Source organism: Ailuropoda melanoleuca, chromosome 17 (assembly GCF_002007445.2).
Source record: "Ailuropoda melanoleuca isolate Jingjing chromosome 17, ASM200744v2, whole genome shotgun sequence".
Classification (NCBI taxonomy): Eukaryota; Metazoa; Chordata; class Mammalia; order Carnivora; family Ursidae; genus Ailuropoda; species Ailuropoda melanoleuca.
This window is the reverse complement of record NC_048234.1, coordinates 5,600,199-5,626,777: the sequence shown is the minus strand read 5'-3', so window position 1 is coordinate 5,626,777 and position 26,579 is coordinate 5,600,199. Positions and strand designations below refer to the sequence as shown.

The 26,579-nt window shown below is 45.3% G+C and overlaps 1 protein-coding gene across 1 annotated transcript in view; it reads right to left on the bottom strand.

Moving 5' to 3' along the window:
• DNAH9 (dynein axonemal heavy chain 9) overlaps positions 1 to 26,579 on the bottom strand; it is a 1,064,222-nt gene that overhangs the window by 979,738 nt on the left and 57,905 nt on the right. Inside the window, exons 18-22 of the mRNA XM_034647281.1 lie at positions 15,218 to 15,440; positions 14,441 to 14,607; positions 6,255 to 7,125; positions 3,488 to 3,618; positions 3,021 to 3,147 (exon numbers count right to left, since the gene is read on the bottom strand). Coding sequence (XP_034503172.1) covers positions 3,021 to 3,147; positions 3,488 to 3,618; positions 6,255 to 7,125; positions 14,441 to 14,607; positions 15,218 to 15,440 — 1,519 coding nt within the window. The remainder of the gene's footprint in view (positions 1 to 3,020; positions 3,148 to 3,487; positions 3,619 to 6,254; positions 7,126 to 14,440; positions 14,608 to 15,217; positions 15,441 to 26,579) is intronic.

Here is a 26,579-nt window from a genome sequence, read left to right as displayed (position 1 = left end):
CAGATGAGGGAAGTTTGTCAAAGAGAAGGGACACCCAAGGCTACCTGGCTAACGAGTGGCTAGAACCAGGGGCTAGAACCCCAAATTTGGAGCTCCTCATACACACGCTTTCCACAAAAATCACAAAATGTCGAGTTCATACAACCTTCAGTCTTCTCTTCCGTGGAAATTTTAGCTATAACTTTGGACAGCGATGGTCTGGATCTCTCTTCAGAATCAGATCAAAGGCGTTCCTTGTAAAGGCTTAGCGCCCCCTCCACCTTCCCCAACCTCAAAGTTTCCTCCTTTAGGGTGCAGTGGCCAATGATGGGCAGGGGGCACCCTGAGAAGCATAAAGGTGGGCATCGAAGATGCTGGCGGGAGCGTGGGTCCGATATTCACACGCCGCCAGAGAGAGGAGACATTGTGGGGAACCTGAAACCCTCCCCACCGGGTGCCCCCTGTCCTTCTGGACGTTTCCACGAGCGCTCTCTCAGCTTACCTGTTGTGGCACTGTGCAGTTGGAGAGGGTGTCTAACAGGTCAGAAGAGGACAGAAAGTAAAACCGAGGGAAGGCAAGCCTTTTGGTATCCAGGTACTCGGCCAGGGCCTTCTCACACAGGTATAACCTGGGGGTACAGACACAGAATTTCCTGATTAAGTTGGCTTAGACCCCCAGGTGCACAGACACGACTGAAACGCAGATGGATACAGCACATAGAACGTATGCAGAATTGGTGCAAGAAACACTTACGGGTATTTGCAAATATACACACCAGTACATTTCCACCCAAGTAAGCACTTGTAATGACACCTCCCATTACGTTACAGGCAAATCAAGGCACACACACAGACACACACTCGCTCGCTTGGACAGTTAAAGAAAGTAAGGCTCTCGGAGCCAGAATCGGAGAAAGGAAGCGTCGCCCTCCCCGGGACAAAAAGGGGTGGCAGGAAGCAGACCATCACCTGCTCTGAAGATCTTCCAGTTTTTCGTAAAGACCCGGTGTGTTGGTGGTTTCCACTACATTGGGATTTTTTTGGGCAGCATAAGCTAGCTCTTTAAAGTCAATGTCAATGCCTTCGAATCTCTTAGAATCCTGAAAGAAACACGTGGGGAAAAATGAACTATAACACCCTCTTGGACTCGGAAGATCCTTTGTGTAGCAGGTCAGAAGCAGACACTGGTTCTGGGGAGTTCCTAAAAGTCAAAGAAGGAAATATCCTTAGCTTGAGAGAGGAGTTTCTGAACATTTTGGTGGTGAACCCCCTTCCTGTTTTGAAAAATCATTGAGGAGGGCAAAGAGCTTTTCTGTACGTGGGTAAAATATCCATCAATGCGTCTCCTCTGTTGGAAGCTAAGTTGAGAAATTTTTAAAATATTTGTTAATTCGGGGGCGCCTGGGTAGCGCAGTCGTTAAGCATCTGCCTTTGGCTCAGGGCGTGATCCCAGCGTTCCGGGATCNAAATGAGGGAGATATCTTTCAATTGACAGGGAGTGATTTCCAGGACCCATGATCACAGAAAAAAATGGCATTCGAGTATACATAGCACGGCACCTTTTGTGTGAGAAAAGAGGGTCAATAAGAAAATACACGTGTGCAAACGTAAATACACATCCGTCATGTTTGCAAAGGTAAACCAGAAATGAGTGGGACTGGTGACCTACAGGGAGGGGTGGGGGGGAACAGGAGGAGGAGCGCTGCCCACATTCCTTTTTGCACAGTTTGACTTCCGAATGCTACCTATTCGAACAATCCAGTCGAGGAGGATGGGAACAAACCCCTGAAACTCAAAGCAAAGAGAAATAAATGAACTTGACTATACTTCAAATGAATAACGAAGTCACACGGAAGGGAGCAAAGAACTCATCCAAGTCCCCTTTTTTTTTTTTTTTTAATATTTTATTTATTTACTTGACAGAGAGACAGCCAGCGAGAGAGGGAACACAGCAGGGGGAGTGGGAGAGGAAGAAGCAGGCCCCCAGCCGAGGAGCCCGATGTGGGACTCGATCTCGGAACGCCGGGATCACGCCCTGAGCCGAAGGCAGACGCCCAACGACTGTGCCCCCCAGGCGCCCCCCAAGTCACTTCTGAACACGGTATTTTGGCTGGCTGTCCTCAGAGGAAAAGTGGAGAACCAGAAAAGAATCTTGAAGTCTTGTTAGGGTGAGAAGTGAGGCAAGCGAGAGGACGCCACAGTGGAGACATCAGCCCTCCCTCCTGTCAGTCACTTGGGAGCCTCAGACCTTTGGTCTAGGACAGTCACTCCGCAAAGTGTGGTCCCTGGACAGCAGCATTATGTGGGAAACCCTTAGAAATGCAAATTCTCCAGCCCCACCCGGACCTACAGAACCACCTGAAACTCTGGGGGGAGGGCTCAGAAATCTGCCTTTTCGCAAGCCTTCCAGGCAATTCTGACTGGGCACCAGAGCTGCCCAGTGACTCTCCAGTTTGAGAACCATCGTCTACAGGCCCAACTACAACCAGTGCTCCAATTAGTTACTCTAATAATACTAAGGAAAAAATAAAAAACCAACCCGGTAGCACGGTGGCTACTTTACAGATGAGGGAAGTTTGTCAAAGAGAAGGGACACCCAAGGCTACCTGGCTAACGAGTGGCTAGAACCAGGGGCTAGAACCCCAAATTTGGAGCTCCTCATACACACGCTTTCCACAAATCACAAAATGTCGAGTTCATACAACCTTCAGTCTTCTCTTCCGTGGAAATTTTAGCTATAACTTTGGACAGCGATGGTCTGGATCTCTCTTCAGAATCAGATCAAAGGCGTTCCCTGTAAAGGCTTAGCGCCCCCTCCACCTTCCCCAACCTCAGAGTTTCCTCCTTTAGGGTGCAGTGGCCAATGATGGGCAGGGGGCACCCTGAGAAGCATAAAGGTGGGCATCGAAGATGCTGGCGGGAGCATGGGTCCGAAATTCACACGCCGCCAGAGAGAGGAGACATTGCGGGGAACCTGAAACCCTCCCCACCGGGTGCCCCCTGTCCTTCTGGACGTTTCCACGAGCGCTCTCTCAGCTTACCTGTTGTGGCACTGTGCAGTTGGAGAGGGTGTCTAACAGGTCAGAAGAGGACAGAAAGTAAAACCGAGGGAAGGCAAGCCTTTTGGTATCCAGGTACTCGGCCAGGGCCTTCTCACACAGGTATAACCTGGGGGTACAGACACAGAATTTCCTGATTAAGTTGGCTTAGACCCCCAGGTGCACAGACACGACTGAAACGCAGACGGATACAGCACATAGAACGTATGCAGAATTGGTGCAAGAAACACTTACGGGTATTTGCAAATATACACACCGGTACATTTCCACCCAAGTAAGCACTTGTAATGACACCTCCCATTACTTTACAGGCAAATCAAGGCACACACACAGACACACGCTCGCTCGCTTGGACAGTTAAAGAAAGTAAGGCTCTCGGAGCCAGAATCAGAGAAAGGAAGCGTCGCCCTCCCCGGGACAAAAAGGGGTGGCAGGAAGCAGACCATCACCTGCTCTGAAGATCTTCCAGTTTTTCGTAAAGACCCGGTGTGTTGGTGGTTTCCACTACATTGGGATTTTTTTGGGCAGCATAAGCTAGCTCTTTAAAGTCAATGTCAATGCCTTCGAATCTCTTAGAATCCTGAAAGAAACACGTGGGGAAAAATGAACTATAACACCCTCTTGGACTCGGAAGATCCTTTGTGTAGCAGGTCAGAAGCAGACACTGGTTCTGGGGAGTTCCTAAAAGTCAAAGAAGGAAATATCCTTAGCTTGAGAGAGGAGTTTCTGAACATTTTGGTGGTGAACCCCCTTCCTGTTTTGAAAAATCATTGAGAAGGGCAAAGAGCTTTTGTGTATGTGGGTAAAATATCCATCAATGCATCTCCTCTGTTGGAAGCTAAGCTGAGAAATTTTTAAAATATTTGTTAATTCGGGGGCGCCTGGGTAGCGCAGTCGTTAAGCATCTGCCTTCGGCTCAGGGCGTGATCCCGGCGTTCCGGGATCGAGTCCCACATCGGGCTCCTCCGCTGGGAGCCTGCTTCTTCCTTTCCCACTCCCCCTGCTTGTGTTCCCTCTCTCGCTGGCTGTTTCTCTGTCACATAAATAAATAAAATCTTTAAAAAATATATTTGTTAATTCATTTATTTTATTTTTCAAAAAGATTTATTTATTTCTGGAGAGTGTAGGGCGAGGAGCAGAGGGAGACGGAGAAGGAGAATCGCTAGCAGACTCCCTGCTGAGCGCAGAGCCTGATACAGGACTCAATCCCATGGCCCTGAGATCATGATCTGAGCCAAAATCAAGAACTGGATGTTTACCCAACTGAGTCACCCAGGTGCCCCTGTTAATTCATTTAAAAAAGTAACATTATTAAATTACAGTATTAAACAATATTAAATTAATATTAAATATTAAATGGTAACATAACATGTTTTTATCTAAAATAATTGTATTTTCTACAACAAAATAACTTAGAAGGCAGCCTCGTTGCACTTTTTTCCCCTCTAAGATTTAATGTCTGACTTAGGACATGACCAAATTTTCTTTCCTGCTCTGCGAGGTTGTGATGTCATGTGTCCAGAAGCCTCTGGAAAACTCCCGTGTGTGCACAGAAAAATGAGAGTGAACAAGAAGGCAAATAACATCTTAGCGTTATTAGTAGGAGGTGAGGGCAAAAGTGGAGTCTTGACCTTGAGGATCCCCTATGAAGGTCGGGGTCCCAGAATCACGCCTTGAGAACCGTTGGTGTAAAACACGTACTTCCTGCATCGGGCAGACAGCGGATCCAGTGCTTCTCCTGGGTCTGTGCAAAAGCTGATGTAACCAAAGTAAGATGTTCTTCAGCAAATGTGATGTCTAATTAATTAATTATCATCGTTTTCCTCAAACACACAACCGCTCAATAGTGTCGGAATGCCCGGGATAATAACATATGCAGGCGTGAGCCCAGTACCTGGCCCCTGGTGAGAGTTTGTGGTATTATTATTACGTGACAATAATCATTAACAGCAATGTGCTGTGTGCACTGCTTAATTACATCCCTGAAGTGGGGACTGGTACTTGTCCCAGTTTAAAGGAGGAAACAGGAACATGGAGAGTTTAAGTAATTGGCCCAAGATCCCACAGTAACAAGTGGGAAAGCTAGCTCCTCTCCCAAGAAGATTTAAAAACAAGAGGGCAGGGTAAATTATGACGGCTCCGCGAGGCATTCTGTTCCAGGGAAAGATGAGAAAGCATCAAGGTTATGAGGTGCCAGAAATACGGAACACAAATGAAAAGAGCCGGGAAGAAAATCATAATTATACAGTGAGCAATTATGTAAAAAATATGTATATATGTGAAGCCAAACTGGGAGACATTCATAATGAATGAAAATAGTTACTGGTTAGGGTGTAAGATTACGACCGATTTTACTATGTTTTTAAGCTGTCTCTGTGATTGTACTGTTAACACAAAGAAAATAAATGCACCCCCACACTTCACGCATGAACCTGTGCCACCGTTGAGAAGCTAATGATACTAATTCTTTCTGATGTGTGGTTGAAAGTTCTCTAAAGCCTCTTTTAGAGTCCACAAAAGCCTCCACTTTTGCCCTCACCTCCTACTTAAACCCGCTCTTCCTCAATCCCTTGCGCTGGAGAGAAATAAAATCTGGCTTATTCGATTTGGCCTAATGACAACATCTCTCTCGTGCTTTAACTTTTAAGTGGGGCCAGAATGACACATGACGTTTGGGAAGCAAACTAATTTGGAAGCAGAGAACTTGCTGTACCGAAGGGAGACAAGAGAAAGTCTACGAAATAAAAAAAAAAAAAAAATTTTTTTTTTAATGAATTAAGAGTCCACCGAGAGGTGGGGAAGCTAATGGCACATTAATTAGGACAGATTAGAAGGGGCAATCAACCACTGGGAAGGCAGTAATGAGAAGAATGTATATTTTCGTGAAATTTGTTGTTTAGGATGGAGCGGAAGACTGGTGTGTAGCAGGAGGCACAGGCCAGAGGTGCTACAGAGAGGCTCCCTGCTGAGAAGGAATCTGCATTTGCCTGGAAACAAGGCTCCCTTCAGCGCTAGCTGCATTCTGACTATCTGTGGAGCAACTCGGGGATAGCTGCCTGACTTTTGGAGGCTTGGAAGGCCCATGTTTGTGGGAGGTGCCTTAGAGTGAAGCCAAGGCAGGCAGATAAGGAAAGGTCTAGAAGATTCCAGAGCTGGGGGATCCTCCCTTGACCCGAGTAAGGGAACAGCGAGAGCAGAGATTTCCTCGGCAGGTACCTGGGGCAGCTGAGCCCGGATGTCCTCGGAGCCAATGAATATACTTTCCAGGTGAGACCACGTGCGCTGCACGTGGAACCAGGCAGAGATGACGGCATCGGCCGTGGACAGCTTCTTCTGCCAGCCAGATACGTCCTCCAGGAAGAAGGGGATGTACTTGGACATCATCAGGTTCTGCAGCTGGACTTGGTTGTCCTCCAGGACCTCGATGAGGTCCTCATCCGACTGCAGCTGGGGGACGTTGGTCCGCGGGTGAGGCTTGTATTGGAATTCCCTGCTGGCCCAGATGCTCTGCAGCTCCTTCAAGGTCTTCTCCATGGCCATCTCTTTCACGGCTTTGTCCACAATGCCCCGGACCTCGTCCTCAAAGTGGTGCAGCTGGAGCTGCAGGAGATGGGCCAGGGTGGCATCCTCGTCCACGGTGAAGCTCGCGCCCGTGGCCTGCATCAGCTGCCTCCAGTGGCGCTCCCGGATAGCTGGGTTCTGCAGCTCGGCCACTGCCCTCAGGGAGGTCAGGGTGTTCAACACGGTGCTCTCCAGGCCCGTGAACGCATCCCAGGCCCTGACCTCCTTGTCGAGGTTCCGGATGCGCCTGGCAAACCGTTTACACTCCCAGTCCAGGGCCTCCACGTTGACCTCCTTCCAGGGGGTGGTTTCCCAGGCACGGATGCTGGACGTCACCATCCCGATGGTGTCCCAGAGCTCCTTCAGTTGGCACACCTCCCTCCTGCATTGTTTCAGCTGCTTGTAGTCGGGAACGTTGACCTCAAACAAGCCAGCGGACTTGGAAATGGAGGCCATGGTAGATTCCATCCGCTGGATCTCCATGTGCCTGGCATCCAGAACTTGGTGAGGGTCAATGCTATCAAACCTATAAGACACAACGTGTCACCGTTGTGAGTATAGCGCTCAATGGCTCATCTCCTGGAATCACCCAAGTAACCCTGGCTCAAATCTTTTATGTGCTTAGTATTTTAGCAAAGAGCAGTCATTGTCACCAAAGCCTGGGAAGAAAAGGGACTCAGGGTAGGTGGGGGTGGAGAAAAGGCCATTCGAGGGGAACAGCATGCTTGGATCTTTTCCTCCCATCTGAGAAGGTAAAATGACTCCTCTCGTTTTCCACCGTCCCCAGCTCCCCCATCCAGGTGTAGAGGGGACCACCCCTTTGTTCAAGCTCCCTTTAGATTCTGCCTTCACTTGTTGGCTCTGGACTGCCTGACACAAGAGGGCATGGTCATGTTACTGTTGATACTATAAACCCAAAGCTTTGGCCAGAAGCTTCGAGGGGCAGGTGGTCTGTAAGTGAGAGATCTGGCACTTAGAAGCCCAACCCTAGACCCAAAGCTTTGAGTGGCAGGTGCTCTGTAAGTGAGAGATCTGGCACTTAGAAGCCCAACCCTAGACTCAATCTGGCGTTACTCCCTCTGGGGCACTGGTTCTCAGTCTAGGTGGTATATTAGAATCTTCTGGAAGCCTTGAACAATCTCCATACCCAGGCTGCTCTCCAATCAAATCAAACTCTTTGGGGGTGAGACCCGGGCAAAGGCATTTTGCTTTCAAGCTCTCCGGGTGGTTCCAATGGGCCAGGTTGGTGTCCTTGACCCTGGTAAAACTCACACTGGTGGCCTGTGCCCCTTCAGGTAACAACACCTTCTAAGTTCGGGAATCACTGGTAGAGGACCTTGAGGACCAACCACAAAGCCCTCAGCAATGCCCTGTACACTCACTGTCCCGTTCCTTCACTATGTCCTTGAGTCAGCTCCTCATCTTCTTAAGTCCCTCAGCCAAGTTGTCCTTGATCTCCCTTTCCCCCACTCTGGCCTGCTCCCTCCTGCATCCTGGCTGGCCTCTGGTTCTGGACCCGACTGCTGTAGACGCTGTATCTAGCTTTACAGCTGTAGGTCACATTTCCTCACCCTCTTCTCTCCAGGGCTCACAGCATGACCCCACTGCACCTGCCCCTCGCCTGCTTTACGGTGCTACCCCTCCAGACCTGCGTTCCTGGCATAGCCTCTCCTCCAACACAAGGGCCCAACACGCAGGGGCACCTGGCTGGCTCAGTCGGTGGAGCGTGTGACTCTTGATCTCGGGGGTCGTCAGCTAGAGCCCCATGTTGGGTATACAGATTACTTAAACATAAAAAAAAAAATAAAGAACCCTACATGCAAAGGAACCCACATGGGCAGAACATTTCTTTGGTCAGAAGCATGCAGAATCAAGGTATTCAAGGAGCCTCCCGTTTTCCTCCCCTAATCTCCTTTCTCCCCATCAGCGATCTCAGGTTTCTTTTCTCTGTGTGCTTGGAGGGTTAGATATTGGGGCATCCTGACTTCAGCGTGGATACTGTGTTCCTGTAAAATCAGAATAGGGAAGGGGCGCCTGGGTGCACAGTCCATTAAGCATCCAACTCTTGGTTTCCACTCAGGTCATGATCTCAGAGTCATGAGACTGAGCCCCACATCAGGTTCCACGTTCAGCATGGAGTCTGCTTGAGATTCTCTCTCCCTTTCCCTCTGCCCCTCCTGCTCGTTCTCTCTCTCTCTCTCTCAAATAAATTAATCTAGAAAAAATATAAAATCAGATTAGGACATCATGGGGTTCATCACCAAGGGGAAGGTTGGGAGAAAATGAATGACTGGAGAGTTGGTCATGTCCTCCAGTCTACTGCGTGTGTGTCTGGACATGTGTGTATGCGTGTTGGGTAGTGGGGTATGGAGGGGAGGAGGACATACAAAGTCCTTTTCTTGAACTGCCTCTTCTCTCAGTTGTCTTTGGAAATATTTGACTTGACGGATGGAAAGTAATCCTAATTAAAGTCATTTACCTGAACTGCTCGCCACTTAAGCCTAATTACCATGCAACACAATAACAGTTATCCATACCATTAAATTAGCGTCAGATTAACTTTGATGCTTGCTATGTGCGGTTCTTGCTTGTTCCACCTTAATAGTTTTTGGCTCGTGTGCTACGGTTGTGCATTTACATCCGAAGAGAATGGGACTGAACATCACGGCACACCTTCGCTGTTCGCCAGCTCCCGGGAGTTCCAGAACGGAACATGAGGTTGAAGTCCTCAGAGCTGAGGAGGGTCCTTTGTCCACGTAGGCAAGGTGCTTTGTCCCCCAGGAGAGCGGTGGAAAAAGAACCAGAAGGGAAGCAATGTAATATCTTCATGGCCCGTGGTCCAGCGGGAAAGCTCACCACGCACGCGTGATCCTTCTCCTTATCCTTCGTTTCCAAAGACTAATTGTCGGGGTGCACAGGTTGTACTTTTCATCTTGACTGGGGTGACTTGCAAAGCGAATTTCACCTCTTGCTGTACAAGATCTACCAGACGAACTCTAAGAGCCCACATTCTGTTCACTTTATAAATGGGGTGTAACTCAGGAATAACTTCCTGGGGAAGATGGGAGCTCCTACAGTGTCTGGGGGTGTACACGAGAGACAAATAAATGGTCTTTCCGACCATTCTTTCCTCAGCACGTGTGAACTCCCTTAAATTAATACCGGCCCTCAAATATCTGGAAGAAGTGATCCTTTGTCAAATCTATTGCAAACGTCATCCACCTCGTGGCGTAATTTTTGTTTATAGTTTAAATTTGTGGACAGTCATTTCCTGTAGCTGAGCGCACATAAAAGTTAATTTGGCCTAAGTGGTGAAAAGAATCCCTAGACATGAGGGCAGGTAACCCTCTTCCCATTTCAAAACTCTAGTGCACATTGTCAGGATATCCACAGACCTGATTAATGTGCCTAATAATCTAGAAGTGGTTCTCCAAACCCTGGGGGACAATACAGTACGAGAACAAGAAAGCAATAGGAGGGAAGGGGGTGTAGTCAGTCTTTAAAATTGAAATAATAATGCAAAAGTATTTTAATCTAAAAGACAAATGCCTGGAAAGTCAGGATGAATAGAATTTAGAGAAAGGGATATTTGGTGTTCATGTGTCCGATCACAGAAAAACGATCAACTTAGGCCTGACCTAGACATAGGTATGGAGAGAGACAGAGGGAGGAATGGGTGAATTAATTCTTGGGAAGCCACCTCAGAACTATATCTGTGCATTCGATGACGACACCCCCTTGCATCCTAAAACCCCCCTCCCCCAATCCAAACCCCAGGATCTTCCGGTTCTTCCCATTCGGTGGCCCCCGTGTTGGTGAGCAGTGGAGCACTGCCTTCCACTGACTGGTCCAGAATGTGCCAGTCGCCCTGCTCATCTCCTGTACTCAATCAATCCTGCCAATTCCCCTCCGAAATCTCTTCCAGATCCGTTCTCTCTCCGTTGTCATGCCACTGGCTCAGTCCAGGGCTACTGCTTCTTGCCCGGGCTGCCACCGTCAATTTCCCATGGAGCACTTGACCTTGAGTCAGTATCACTTGGTCCCGTTCTCTGTAGCCATGGGATAGTGGTGTTTACACTGTGTTAGCCTCATGCTTAGACTCTTCAGTGGCTGACTGTGGCCAAAACCTGCTGGTGTGGACCTCTCAGTTCTCACATCTACACCCTGCATTTTCTTACTATTTCTTACATTCTCACCGTTCTGTGCCTTTGGACCTTCTGCTTCCTTTGCCCGGAATACCCTCCCCTCCCACTCATCTTTTTCCAAATGGCTAATATGCATTTTCCCGTTGGCTCAAGCACCATCTTCTACAGTGGGTGTGGACGGCCTCCTCATGTGAGGCTTCCAGTTGGCTGCCCAATGAACATGTCTGACTACTCATGTCTGAAATCATCCCTGAGGTTAGGGAATATGTATTATCTTAAAATCCCAACACTAACATTGGTTTTTTGAGACCACGACCTCTTCTGCTCTGTGGAAGCCTGAATCAGGTGAATGAGTCAGATTAACTGAAAGAACAGGGTCAAGCTGAACTAATGACAGGTCTTAGGGCACTGATATGTCTGTGGGAGATCTGGTGACTAACCCTGCCCTTTGCTCCAGCTATGGAAGAGACAACAGACACTGCACAAGACAGAGGCCCTTCTTTCCTCATGTCTGCTGCACTGGGCTTTCTGGAAAGCCTTGCTTTCTCTAGTTGTCATGAAGGACAGTACCAAAAGGCCGGGTGTCTTCAAGAAAGCACTCTTACCCGTTCACAGGATCTGGTAGCCAGCCAGCTGAAAACACCAATGGTCTCCACTGAGCTGGAGCTCATTGAGATCAAGTGTTTGGCTAAGAATCCCCTGGGTAACCTTGGTCTTCATGTGGGGAAGACGACTGGATGTCATGGCGTCATTCCTTACGGTCAAGAAGCCTGCTCAAGGTCAGGAACACTGAACTGGAGAATGCCACTAGGCGTGTGGAACGTTCCTTTCACTCAAAGGGGGAAACTCGTCTCCAACTTTAAGAGTTGTGGAAAGTCCCAGAGTCTGAGTGTGGTGATTTGGCCAATTACTGTGAAGTGAGGGAGCTCGGCTAGGAATACGCTGATACAGCTCAGAGTTAAGAACTACGGAAGGAAGTCACACTTGAACACAAAGAACCTCAACACGAGCAACCGGACATCACCCAGCATCTGACAGGCTAGGCTGCAAGAGCCTAACGAGACACTCGCTTTCTTCTTCCTCCTCAGAGACAAGATCCACGCGAGCTCTCCCTACACTCTAATCAGGAACAGAAACTTGCACTCACAGAGGAATGCACCAGGGTCTGCATTTTAGACATTCACAAATGATCTAAAAGGGAAGGAGCCCAAATTAAAATCCTTGGCCACACAACGCGCCTTAAAACGTCAAGCACACACATTCCCATACACCAAACTAAGGAACAAAACGAGGCATGAGCTGATTCCCACTAAGATGCCCTTCAGCACAAAATCCACAATTCCGCTCTAGTCCTGATGTTTTCTTGACAAGAAGACAAATGCATCACAATTGAAGTCATGTTCGCCTTTCCACGCTGCTGTGAGCAGTTCTTTTCAAAGTATTCTCTTACAAAGATTCATCTGCATGTCAAATTAACAGATGCGAGTTTTGGAAAACCCAGCTAAGGGAAGCAATATCCTCCCAGCCAGCAGATACAAGTGCTAAGAAAGAAAAAACAACGCAGCCATTGCATTAAAATACACACACACACACACACACACACACACACACACACACAAAAACACCACCAGCGGATCAATATACGTAGAGGATATAACTATGAAGGAAGGATACCATGTTTCCAACTGACACACAAAATCACACCAGCAAACCGGCGTTGTTTGCTTTCACGCAGTTATCAGAAGACCCTTTGGGAAAATATTTCCCCAAATATCTCTGGAGTTCCTTTTTTGAAAAAAATTTTAAGGGCCAGTTGATGCAAAGATATTCATGTCCTTGCTTTCACGGCTGTTGCCGTTGGTGGGACTGTTACCACTAAGCAGTATTACTCAGCTTGATAACCACCTCTCTCACCAGCTTTGGTTCTGCATGATTGGTGCTGGATTTCAAAAATTCAGTTGCATGTCCAAAGGAGAGTCCAGAGAATATGTCTCAGACCCTGAAAGAACAGTCCCAGAGGGAGTCTCGCCGAAGTTGAGAGCAACAGGTATTTCCTTGGAACAAGGGCATAGCTCCGAAGGCGATTATTCTAGAGGGGTACAGACCCATTTGGAAATACACACCTGGGCATGATTGCTTAAAAGGCAACGAGTGACTTCCTCCTAGGGCAGCAAGTCTCAAAGTTGGCTGCACATTGGAATCAAATCACCTGAAGAGCTTTAAAACTACTGATGCCAGGTCTTATCCCTGGAGAATGTGATTTAGTTGGTCTGCGAGGCAGACTGGACATTGGAAATTTTAGAGACTCCCTAGGTGATTGTAATGTGCGGCCAACATGGCGGCGCCCTGCCTTAGAGTCTCCTGTCATATACACGTCCATCTTATGCGGAGTTTACCCATCTGTCCTGCCCTGCCTCTTAACGTACTCCTGTCGTTCCCTCCAGTCCCAAGTACAGTAATTGGGAGACGGGAGCTGCTTAATAAATGTGTGGTGAGTGAATAAGAAGAACAGGCAGGTCCTTCTTGGCTGCCATGTTGGGTGACCAATGGTTCCAGTTTGCCAGAAACAGAGGGGCTTCCCTGGAAGTGTGACTTGCAGCGCTCAAACCAGAAACACCAAGGGAAAACTGGGATGGCTGGTCACCCTCGTGCCAGATACCACGGCACCCACTCGCAAAAATTACTTCTTTCATTCTAGCAACAACCTTATGAGATGGATCCCATGATTTGCCCCATTATACAGATGTGGGATCTGAAGCACAGAGTTAGTTTTTGGCTTCGTTCATTGCTTTAATGCATTGTCTCCCCACGTAATATTGTTTTCTACAGGTAAGTACCCCTGACAATGAAAAGGTCTGTCACCTCTTACATAGGGCGTTTTCCAGTTTGGAGCCGTCTCAGCTTGTCTGTCCTAAACTGTAGTGGAGAGCCGGCAGGAAGGTCGGCTAGGGAAGCAGAAAGCCAGTCACGGAGCTGGACTGAGGGAGAGGACCTGTCTCAGCTGACACATCAGGAGACATGGGACACTGAGAATCGGCTTGTTCTGGCTGGAGTGGACTGAGCACAGACCCCTGGTACACTTACTTCTCCACCAAAGGAGAATTCAAGCTAAGCTCGTGTGTGTGTGTGTGTGTGTGTGTGTGTGTGTGTGCACATGCGTGCACGCACGCAGTGTGGACCCATCCGAATGATGCTGCCTGGTCCTACCGTTGCTTTAAGTTAACACTGCTTATCACAAGTGGGGAAGGGTCTGAGCAGCAGTACTAAGCAGAGAGAGAAACAAATCCATCACCTTAAATCCTTCCCTTAGGCTTCCAAAGTGCCTCCCAGAACTATTTTCAATTTCTACCAGCCACTTTTTCAAACCAAAAGAACACAAGTCTGTGAGAACTTAGAACACAAATGCCTTTGTCAAAAACCTTGTGATTTGCTCACCTACCGTCCCTTGGCAAATGTAAAGACACAGAGCTTCTAGACTTTTGTTTTTAAGGCACAGTGTTTGCGTGCAACCTTTGGTCATCTCGTCCAGGCCACGATGGGACTCTGCCCACGTTGGCACCAGGTTCTAACCAACAGACCCAAGTGGGAGGGAAGCCTTAACTCGTCTTCCTCCGCTAGAAGAATTCAATAACTCAACCGAGAGACCCTCTGTTACCCAAAGACTGCCACGCTGAGAAGAAAGGAGTGGGTCCGTACCTGAACGGGGCTTCCCTGCGGAACTGCTCGCAGAACTGCTGCTGTTCCAGGTCAAAGGCTGAGCACCTCTGGCGGAGGAGGGCCACTTCGTTCGCCTGCAGCGGCGCCACCTGCTGCCTCATGGTGACGGCCATCTTTTTCACGTTGTTCCACTTCTCGGGCAGCTCCTGCGAAGACGACCTCCGTGTGGTCAGACCCACGTCGCACTCCCCCTCGCCCGCAGACCTGTGCTGGGCGGCACCCAGATGTCTTCATGTCCACGACAAGGCCATGCTGTGACCTCATGGCGTCGTGTGCTCCCCTCCCCTGACCCGTCTCTCCCTGGTCGCCTGCTTGCTGCCTATGCCCTCCTTCTGCCTCCCCCATATCCTTGTCGCCCTCCGCCTCTAACCTGTGTCCTTTTCTGTATTTTCTCAGAGTGCTTGATTATTTTCTTTCATGCCTCACATTGCTTTAGGGCCTCTTCATGTTTCTCACACTTGCTTTTTTTTCCCTCTGAATCAAAAACTTGGCTCATCCCCCCCCCCAAAAAGAAACCCCAAAACACTTCATCCACATCAATTCTCCCATCTCTCTCCAGCATTGCACTGTTTCATATTTATGGAGCTTCCAGAATGTGCTAGAGAGCACACATCCGTCACACAGGTATTCCAAAACATGAGCCTTGGGTCCTCACCAAGCCCCGTTTCTCATCTACCTCAACCCACCTCACCCCATTCTGAAGGCCAGAAACTTTCCCTCTATTTCTTTTATTCGGAAAACAAATGGTGTACTGACCTCCAGCTGCTTAAACACCATGTCCGGCAATTCTTGTTCATAGGACTTCAGCAGTTCAATAGTCTGCTTTAAGGGCTCAAACATCTCATCGGTGCTGCTCTGCCGTTCCTTCAGAGCCAGGAGGTGTCCCATAACCTCAACCAATCCTTCGAAATCTCCTTTCTCAACCTTCTTGAGCATGCCACTCTCGCTGTTCTTTATAAACACTTCCAGGTCAGCCAAGCTAAGCACAACAAACACAATGTGAAGAGGCATTTCCCCTTCCACTCCTCAAAAGGAAGGTGTATTTATTTCCCCAACAAGAACAGCTATTACTGTGGAAAACTTCCCACGTGGCCAGCACTCTGCATAGATTCGACCCCGACGGTGAGAGGAGGGTCCACTTTGGAATGGTCACAGTGGTGAAAGAGAGAGACCTCCATGCTGGAGGAGACCCAGGAGACAGGACACATTAGCGGGACAACTGGCGAAGTGTGAATAAGGTCTGTTCAGGAGTGACAAGCTCTCCACCAATATTAGCTTTCTGGTTTTGGTAACTGCATTATGGTTATACAAGATGGGATCATGTGAGAAAGCTCTGTGAAGGCACAAGGGAACTCTGTACTATTTTTGCAACTTCTTTTGGTAAGTCTGACGTTATTTCACAGTGAACGTTAGAAAAAATTTTCAAAAAATTGAAAATAAAAAAAAATATGATGGCCTCTAAAGTCATTCTACCCTTGGGTTTAATTTGGACACTTACTAGAGGTGTAATCATGGACAATTCATTTGACACCTCTGTGTCTTGGTCTCCTCACCTATATGATTGGGAAAATCATCTCTATCTCACTGGTTATTGTGGCAGTGAAGTGACTTTCAGTCTTCATTTCAAAAATATACTGAGCATCTATTGCACAAAATGAGACATATCAATATATCAAATATTTGAGGCCAACCATGCTTCCAGGTTCTGAGGAGAAAATGATAAATGAGAGAAACAAAGGCTCTGCCCTTATGAAGTATACATGCTAATGGGAAAAATAAATAGGTAACACAATCGATGAAATAAATTGTATATTTTCACATGGTGTTGAAAGCTGTGAGGGGAAACAGACTACAGATAGTCCTATTTTCTATGGAGTAGTCAGTGAGGGCTTTCTACTGAGGTGATATTTGAGCACAAATGGAAATTATGGGAAGGAGTGAGCCACAGAAAGAAATGGGAGAAGAGCTTTTGAGGTACAGGGAACAGGGTGAGTAAAGGCACTGAGCCCGGATTCAGTCTGACGTGTTTGAGGGAAAGGGGAAAGGCCAGTGGGCAGAAGGATAAGAGGAACAGGCGGAANTATTTGAGGCCAACCATGCTTCCAGGTTCTGAGGAGAAAATGATAAATGAGAGAAACAAAGGCTCTGCCCTTATGAAGTATACATGCTAATGGGAAAAATAAATAGGTAACACAATCGATGAAATAAATTGTATATTTTCACATGGTGTTGAAAGCTGTGAGGGGAAACAGACTACAGATAGTCCTATTTTCTATGGAGTAGTCAGTGAGGGCTTTCTACTGAGGTGATATTTGAGCACAAATGGAAATTATGGGAAGGAGTGAGCCACAGAAAGAAATGGGAGAAGAGCTTTTGAGGTACAGGGAACAGGGTGAGTAAGGGCACTGAGCCCGGATTCAGTCTGACGTGTTTGAGGGAAAGGGGAAAGGCCAGTGGGCAGAAGGATAAGAGGAACAGGCGGAAGCAGAGAGAGGAGAGGTGAGAGAATCAACAGGGGCCAGACACTGCAGAGTCTCGTTCCCCAGGGTAAGGAGTCCAGATTTTAGTCTAAGCATGAGCATTCTGAATAGGAGAATGGCATGATTTGACTTATATTTTCAAAAGATCTGTAGCTGGAGGAGGTGATGATGATGGTGGCAGCCCTGGAGGTGGGGAGACAACAATGGAAACCAGGAGGGCATTTAGGGACTCTGATGGTTGTCCGGGTGTCTGGCTTGGAAGGTGGACATGAGGAGTGATCAGGTTCAAGATAATTCCACAGGCAGACACTATAAGACCCACTGATGGATTGGGGGAGAGATGTGAGGGGATGAGAGAAGTCATTAACTCCTAGCGATGGGGTCAATGACAATGCCATGTAAAGATATAGGAAGGAACTGGGAGNATGGAAGGTGGACATGAGGAGCGATCAGGTTCAAGATAATTCCACAGGTAGACACTATAAGACCCACTGATGGATTGGGGGAGAGATGTGAGGGGATGAGAGAAGTCATTAACTCCTAGCGATGGGGTCAATGACAATGCCATGTAAAGATATAGGAAGGAACTGGGAGAGACTGGGCTTTTTGGAGGGAGAATGTGGAAGAGGAATATGTTTTAAGCATGTTGAGTCTGAGATCCCTCACAGACACTAGACACCTAGGGGAGCTATCTATCAGTCAGTTGAATGGAAGTCTTGAGTTCGGGACAAATGAGGGTGAAAACATAAATTGGGTGGTTATGGGCACTCAGATGCATTCATAGTCTTGGGTTAGCTATCACCCAATAGGAATGTAGAGAAAAAGGTCAGGATTGCGGTCTCAGGAATGCTAATATCTAGAAGAGATGAGCCCAGCCCAAGAGACCAGACACCAAAAGGACAGGGTCTAGTGAAACAGAAGCAAAACCACAAAGGTGAGGTATCCTGCAAGCCACAGGGAGAAGCTGTTTGGGAGAGACGGAATCATCAGCNAGAGAGACGGAATCATCAGCTACGCCCAATCCTGCTGAGGTGTATGAGAAGGATGAAGATGGCATTCGCCACAGGATCTGGCCATGCAACCATCACTGGTGCTCTCAATGAGAGTGGTTTTGGTGGAATGGTCTAGTAAAAGCCTAACTGTGGAGTAAGCCAGAGAAGAGGCTGGAGACTTTTGTGTCTAGCTGTATGACACACGTATATGGATAAATAACCCATCTGCTGAGCCCATGAAAATGCTTAAACATATATCTCAACATCATTTAAAGATGTGTCACTAAAGTGGCACAAAATTAAGGCATCTCGGGAGGCTGAACCAAGCACTGAGCAAGGGTCAAAGCGGTCTTTCTATGATGGTTTCTACTGAACCCTGTAGACTGTAAGCTGTTATTCTGATTGCCTCATGGGATGTGGGGAGGCCGTGACTCAGCCTGGGGTCCACATGAGGTGAGATGGCTAGGAGGAAGCCACACATGAAGCTGTGACACCATAAGGGCGAACAAGAAATCAAGCCACTGCACAGAAAGGGCAAGTATGGAAACTTCCTGCTTTAGCCTGGGCACTAGGTGGACCGCTGCACATTGAAAGGCGACTTTCAAAAATAACTTCAACCTTCTGAGCACAATTTAGCAGTTAAGACCGAAACGATCGCTTTAGGAATCACCCTTCAGAAACCTAACTAGGCTCTTACAGTCTCAGTAGGTCACAGCCTCTGCCCCTGACCCAACTTTAAGTTCAAATATAAATTTAGCATTGCTGGAGTCAGGAATAGAGGCAATTTCAGAGGCTCTCCAAACATACTCAGAATCGATGATCCTGCATGGACCTTTGCTTTCTGAGAAGGTGGATTCTGAGAAGTGACAAAACTTACTGAAATGATGGGCTGTGATGGCATTACTCTGCGAAGAGAAGCACAGCAGAAGCCTTTAATAAATGTGTTTTTAGCAATTTAGAAATGATCATTCTGCGCTACGCTGATGGGCAATTCCAGGAGAAAGAAGCTAATGATAATTGCTACCAATTATGTCACCTTTAAGACACCTTATGTCTTTATGTCACCTTTAATCTATAGCACAGCACCTTTAATCTAAACAAAACCTCTGTAAATTGACAAATCAGAAGTTGCCTTAAGATCATCCTCTAATGAACATATTCTAAAACTTAAAAAAAGAGTAAATAAAGGAGAAGCCTCGATATTTGAGCAAAGAACAAGAGAATATAAAAATGAACAAGCAAAATTATAAAAATAACCAAAGAGGGCGACTGGGTGGCTCACTTGGTTTAAGCAACTGCCTTCGGCTAAGGTCGGGATCTCAGGGTCCTGGAATCGAGTCTCGAGTCCAGCTCCCGGCTCCACAGGGAGTCTGCTTCTCCTTCTCCCTCTGCTGCTCTCCCTGCCTGTGCTCTCTCACTCTCTCTCCAATAAATAAAATCTTTAAAAAATAAAAGGTCTAAAACTAGAATGTATTCATTAAAATTTAAAGCTCAATGAGTGGATTAAACAGGAGATTTAAACAAAGCTGAGCGAATGAGACAGCTGTGTGATAAAAGTGGAAAAGTTATCCAAATTGCAGTGCAGACACACAGATGTAAACTCTGAAATCTATTAAAATATGTGGATAATGGTGAAAAAAAATCACGTAAGTTTCCTAAGAGCTCAGAAGAAACCGACAGAGAGAACAGGCAAAAAGCAATCTCTGAGGTCCTGGCTGAGAATGTTCTGGAACTGCTGAAAGACAATGTGAGTTCAAGAAAACAAATTTCAGGTGGAATTAATATAAAGAAGCCCTCAAAGGGGGTGCCTGAGTGGCTCAGTCAATGAAGCATCTGCCTTTGGCTCAGGTTATGACCTAGGGTCCTGGGATCGAGTCCGACATATTGGGCTCCCTGCTGAGCAGGAAGCCTGCTTCTCCCTCTCCCTCTGCCCCTCTGCTCTGGTTGTGCACTTTCTCTCTCTCTCTCTCCCCTCAAATAAATAAATAAAATCTTAAAAAAAAAAAAAAAGACACCCTCAAGATACTTCATACTGACACCTTCACCAAAAAGGAAATACAGGTCTTAAAATTAGCTGATTAACTTCAGAGCAAAGACAAGATTTTGACCAAACCCAAACAAAAAACAAAAATCCCCCCCAAACCCAGATGATGGCTGACTGCTCAGAAGCCAAAATGGCAGCAAAGACATGGAGGAATAACGCTTTCAATAAACTCACAGAAAATAGCTGTTATCCTAGAATTCTCCCTTCTATAAAACCATTTTTTTCCCCCAAGTACGAGGGGGAAAATACACACCTCTTCACATAAAGAAAGAATGAGAGTTTCACCAGTAGACTCTTAAAATAATGAAACTTCTAATGGACATAACTCAGGGAACTGGTCTGTAATGTAGAAAGAGGCAAGGAGCAAAAATGTGAGTAAATTTAATTGAATTTAAATAAATTTAAATAAACATTGAGTGTATAAAATGAAGTGGAATTTGTGGTATTTATAAATAAATAATAGAGAACACCTGAAATCACTGCAAATTGAGAATATCATTTGACGAATGAACAGTTGAGATCAAACTATTCTAAAGTCTTTGTATTAATTGTGAGGAGAGTAACAAAACTGACAAATTTATTCCTTTTAAGGATGCTTATTAAAATAGCTATGCTAACCATTAGAACAGTAGATATGGATCATATAACATGCAAATTAGCAGAAGGGAAGAAAATGGAAGAAAAAAACCCCAAATTCAACCCACAAGGAGGCAAGGAAGAAAAAAAAGAATAGAAAGTCTATAATAAAATGATAGCAGAATAGATATTAATGAACAAAATCCCCCAGTTAAAAGATACATATTAAGGTGAATAAAACATTCAGTTCTATGCTGATTAAAAAAATCTCTCCTAATATAAAGGCACAGAAAGATTAAAAGACAAAGGATAAAATGAGAGACACCAAGCTAATATCATACAAAGGAAATTGGTTTCGTTATATAAGACAAAGCAGACTTTAATATAAGAAATCTAGCTAGTAATAAAGAAGATTTTTATATGTGGCTGAAAGCTCTAATTTGCCAGGAAGATATAAAAAGTCAAACTCTGTATGCTCATTTAACATAACCTTAAAATATATGAAGCAAAAAGGGACAGAATTACAAGGTGAAACTGACAATCTACCATCAAAGTAGAAGGTTTTATTTAAGTTTTTTATTTTAAGTAGGCTCCATGCCCAGCGTGGAGCCCAACACAGGGCTTGAACTCACGACCCTGAGATCAAGACCTGAGCTGAGATCAAGAGTCAGACACTTAACCAACTGTGCCACTGAGGTGCCCCAAAATGGAAGATTTTTAATACAACTATTTCAATAATTAATGAACTAAGCAGACAAAAAAAAAAAAAAGGCAGTGAGGACACAGTGGATTTGAATAAAACAATGAACAAGTTTGAACCAACAGTCCTGCGCATAACATTTCCCCTCAGCTGTTATAGAATACACATTCCCTTCAAATGTGCATAGAACATTTATAAAAATTGACCATACTGTAAAGTTTAAAGCAAACTTCAATAACTTTCAGAAGCCTATTTCAGATATATATATATCTCACTTTCTTTGACCACAATGCAATTGTTAAAAATTCATCACAAACTATAACTATTTCCAGGAAGATGGTGGAGTAGGAGGACCCTAGGATCACCTCGTCCCATGGATACAGATAACGCTCACCTCAGAAACCACCTGAAGACTGACAGGATAAGCCCCACAACTAAATGTAGAGAGGAGGCCACATCGAAGAGGGCAGGAAGGGTGGAGACAAGGTCAGAACTAAATGAATTTGCCCCACCAGCCATGGGAGGGAGGCAACCGAAGGCACAGAGAAGGGAGAGAAAGAGACGCCCCACACCTGGGAGGCCACACAGGGAAAATGAATCCCCATAACATTTGGCTTTGAAAACCAGAAAAACATTTGGCTGAATGTTCTAAGTTCTTACAGTGGGACTCAAGACCTGGGGCTTGGCTCTGGGAGAGCAGGAGGGCCAAGAGGAAACTGAGCCCCTGCCCTTAAAGAGACAGCACAACATGAAGCCCATGGAGATACAGCAGAGAAGCAGCCCTTTGCAAGGAGCCTGGAGCATATAGGAGGGAGAGTTTTTTACTAATCTCAGAGCATGTTCTAGAGGGACAGAAATTGCTGGGGAACTCCTCCAGGAACAAAGGAACTGGCAGGTGCCATTTCCCTCCCCTGCCCCCCAGCATAAACAGATAGGCACCTGCAGGACTCACTACCTAACTTGCTAGCACTGTTGCCCCACACCCATGCTGTGCTTCCCACAATCCATCCCTCTGGACAGCTGGCCTCAGTCTGGGCACTGCAGAGCCCCTCCCACAGAGGAATGGCAGGGTGCAAACTTGCTAGTACAGTTGCCCCAATGCACTGCCCCCACCATGCTTTGCTTTGGCTCCTACCCTCTCTAATATGCTCTTGGCCAGAGCCCATACAAGGTGATGCCACAGGCCTGGTACTGTGCAAGCAGCCCATACAGTGACCAGCACCACTCCAATCTGGGGAAAGAAACAGAAATCCAGATCCAGGAAGCACAGAGATCCACCAACAAAATCAACCCACAGAATTTCACGCCAAGACACACAGCAACTAAGATGTCAAAAAGCAGTGATAAAGGGAATTTTAAGAGCAGCAAGAGAAAAGAAAGCAGTTACATACAAGGGAAACCTCATAAGGTCATGAGTGGATTTTTCAGCAGAAACTTTGCAGGCCAGAAAGGAGTAGAATGATATCCTCAAAGTGCTGAAAGGAAAAAATCTGCAGGCAAGAATACTCTATCCAGCAAGGCTGCCATTCAGAATAGAAAGAGAGATAAGGAGTTTCTCAAACAAACAAGTATTGAAGGAATTCAGGACCACTAAACCAGCCCTACAAGAAATGGTAAAGGAGACGCTGAGTGGAAAGGAAAGACCGTAAGAAAGACTAAGGAAAGGAGGAAGCACAAACACAGTAAATGTATCATAAAAATCAGTCAAAGGACTCACAAAATAAAAGGACATGAAGTATGACACAATATACCTAAAATGTGGCAGGGAGAGGAGTAAAGATTGTGTTCAAAATTAAGTGACCATCAACTTAATATAGACTGCCATATGCAGAAGATGTTACATATAAACCTAATGGTAACCACAAATCAAAAACCAGTAATAGATAGGCAAAAAATGAAGAGAAAGGAATCCAAGTATATCATTAAAGAAAGCCCACTTATCATGAGAGAAGAAAAGAAACAAACAAAAACTACAAAACAACCATAAAACAAGTAACAAAATGGCAATAAGTACATACCTATCAATAATTACTTTCAATGTCAATAGATTAAATGCTCTAATCAAAAGGCATAGGGTGACAGAAAGGATAAAAAAAAACTAGACCCGTCTATATGCTGTCCCCAACCGACTCATTTCAGACCTAAAGACACATGTACATGGAAAGTGAAGGGATGATCAACCTCTTTGACTTCAGCTGTGGCAAGTTCTGCAAGGCAGACACATCTGCAAAGGCAAGGGAAACAAAGGCAAAAATGGACTACTGGGACTTCATCAAGGTAAAAAGCTTCTGCACAGCAAAGGAAACAGTCAACAAAACTGAAAGACAACCGACAGAATGGGAGAAGATATCTGCAAATGTCTTATCTGACAAAGGGCTAGTATCCAAAATCTATGAAGAACTTATCAAACACCAAAAAAACCCAAAAAATCCAATCAAGAAATGGGCAGAAGACATGAACAGACATTTCTGCAAAGAAGACATCCAAATGGCCAACAGACATGAAAAAGTGCTCAACATCACTCGGCATCAGGGAAATACAAATCAAAATCACAATGAGATACCACCTCACAGCAGTCAGAATGGCTAAAATTAACAAGTCAGGAAAAGACAGATGTTGGTGAGGACGTGGAGAAAGGGGAACCCGCCTACACTTTCAGTGGGAATGCAAGCTGGGGCAGCCACTCTGGAAAACAGTATGGAGGTTCCTCAAAAAGTTGAAACTAGAGCTACCCTACAACCCAGCAATTGCACTACTGGGTATTTACCCCAAAGATACAAATGTAGTGATCCGAAGGGGGCACCTGCACCCCAACGTTTATGGCAGCAACGTCCACAATAGCCAAACTATGGAAAGAGCCCAGATGTCCATCGACAGATGAATGAAGAAGATGTGGTGTGTACATGTGTGTACACACACACACACACACACACAAAGGAATATTACTCGGCCATCAAAAATATGAAATCTTGCCATTTGCAATGACACAAATGGAACTAGAGGGTATTATGTTAAGCAAAATAAGTCACTCAGAGAAAGACAATCATCATATGATCTCACTGATATGTGGAATTTAAGAAACAAGGCAGAAGATCATAGGGGAAGAGAGGAAAAAGTGAAACAAGATGAAACCAGAAACGGAGACAAACCATAAGAGACTCTTAATCTTAGGAAATAAACTGAGGGTTGCTGGAGGGGAGGGGGTGGGGGGATGGGGTAGCTGGGTGATGGGCATTGGGGAGGGTATGTGTTATAATGAGCACTGGGTATTATATAAGACAGATGAATCACAGACCAGTACCCCTGAAACAAATAATTCATTATATGTTAATTTAAAAAAAGAGAAAAAAAGGAAAGTGAAGGGATGGAGAAGCACTTATCATGCAAATGGATGTGAAAAGAAAGCTGGGATAGCAATACTTATATTGGACAAAACAGACTTTAAAACAAAGATTGTAACAAAAGACAAAGAAGGACATTAGATAATCATTCAGGGGACAATCCAACAAGAAGATGTAACAATTATAAATACTTATGCACCCAACATGAGAGCACTCAAATATTTAAAGCAGTTAATAACAAACATAAAGGAAATAATTGATAGTAATACAATAATAGTAGGGACCTTTAACATCCCACTTACATCAACAGACAGATTATCCAAACAACATCAACAAGGAAACGGTGGCTTTGAATGACACATTGGATCTGGTGGATTTAACAGATATAGTAAGAATATTTCATCCTAAAACAGAATACACATTCTTTTCAAGTGCACATGGAACATTCCCCAGAATAGATCACATATTAGGGAACAGAACAAGTCTAAACAAAATCAAGATCAAAGTCATTCCATGCATCTTTTCTGACCACAACCCTATGAAATTAGAAATCAACCACAAGAAAAAACCTGGAAAGGGCATAAATACATGGAGGGTAAATAACATGCTATTAAACAGTGAATGGGTCAACCAAGAAATCAAAGAGAAAATCCAAAATCCATGGAGATAAAAGAAAATGAAAACACAAGGGTCCACAATCTTTGGGATACAGCAAAAGCTGTTCAAAGAGGGAAGTTTATAGCAATACAGGCCCACTCTAAGAAGCATGGAAAAGCTCAAACATCCTTACACCTAAAGGAGCTAGAAAAAGAACAAAACCCAAAATCAACGGAAGGAAGGAAATAGTAAGATTAGAGAAGAAATAAATGGAAACAAACAAAAAACACATAGAACAGATCAATAAAACCAGGACCTGTTTTTTGAAAAGATCAACAAAATTGATAAACTTTTAGTCACTCATCAAGGAGAGAGAGAGAAAGAGAACTCAAATAAGCAAATCAGAAATGAAAAAGGAGAAGTAACAGCCAACAAAACAGAAATATGAACAATTATAAGAGAATGTTATGAAAAACTATAGCCAACAAATTGCACAACCTAGAAGAAATGGATAAATTCCTAGAAACATATAACCTGCCAAAACTGAAACAGGAATAGAAAATTTGAACAGACCAATCACCAGCAATGAAATTGAATCAGTAATCAAAAAAACTCCCACTAAACAAAAGTCCAGGACCAGATGGCTTCACAGGTGAATTCCACCAAACATTTAAAGAAGCATAAATACCTTTTCTTCTCAAACTATTCCAAAAAGTAGAAGGAAAACTTCCAAATTCATTCTATGAGACCTGCATTATTCTGATACCAAAATCAGACAGACACCACAAGAAAAAAAAAAAAAAACCCACAGAGAACTAAAGGCCAACATTTCTGATGAACATAGATGCAAAAGTCCTCATCAAAGTGCTTTGAAACCAAATCCAACAATACATTAAAAAGATCATTCACCACGATCAAGTGGGATTTATTCCTGGCACCCAAGGGTGATAATTGCAAATCCATCAATGTGATACCTCACATTAGTAAGAGAAAGTTAAGGGGTGCCTGGGTAGTGCAGTTGGTTAAGTGTCCGACTCTTGATTTCAGCTCAGGTCGTGATCTCAGTGTTGTGAGATAGAGCCCTGCATAGAGCTCTATGCTCAGCAGGGAGTCTGCTTGAGATTCTCTCTCCCTCTCCCCCTTGCCCCTGTGCTATCTCTCTCCCTCACTCTGTCTCTCAAATAAATAAATCTTAAAAAAAATAAGAGGAATAAGAACCATATGATCATTGCAATAGATGAAGAAAAAGCATCTGATGACGTACAACATCCGTTCGTGATAAAAACACTCAGCGAAGTAGGTTTAGAGGGACTATCCCTAAACACAATAAAGGCCATATATGAAAAACCCAGAGTAAACCTCATATTGAATGGGGGAAACACTGAGAG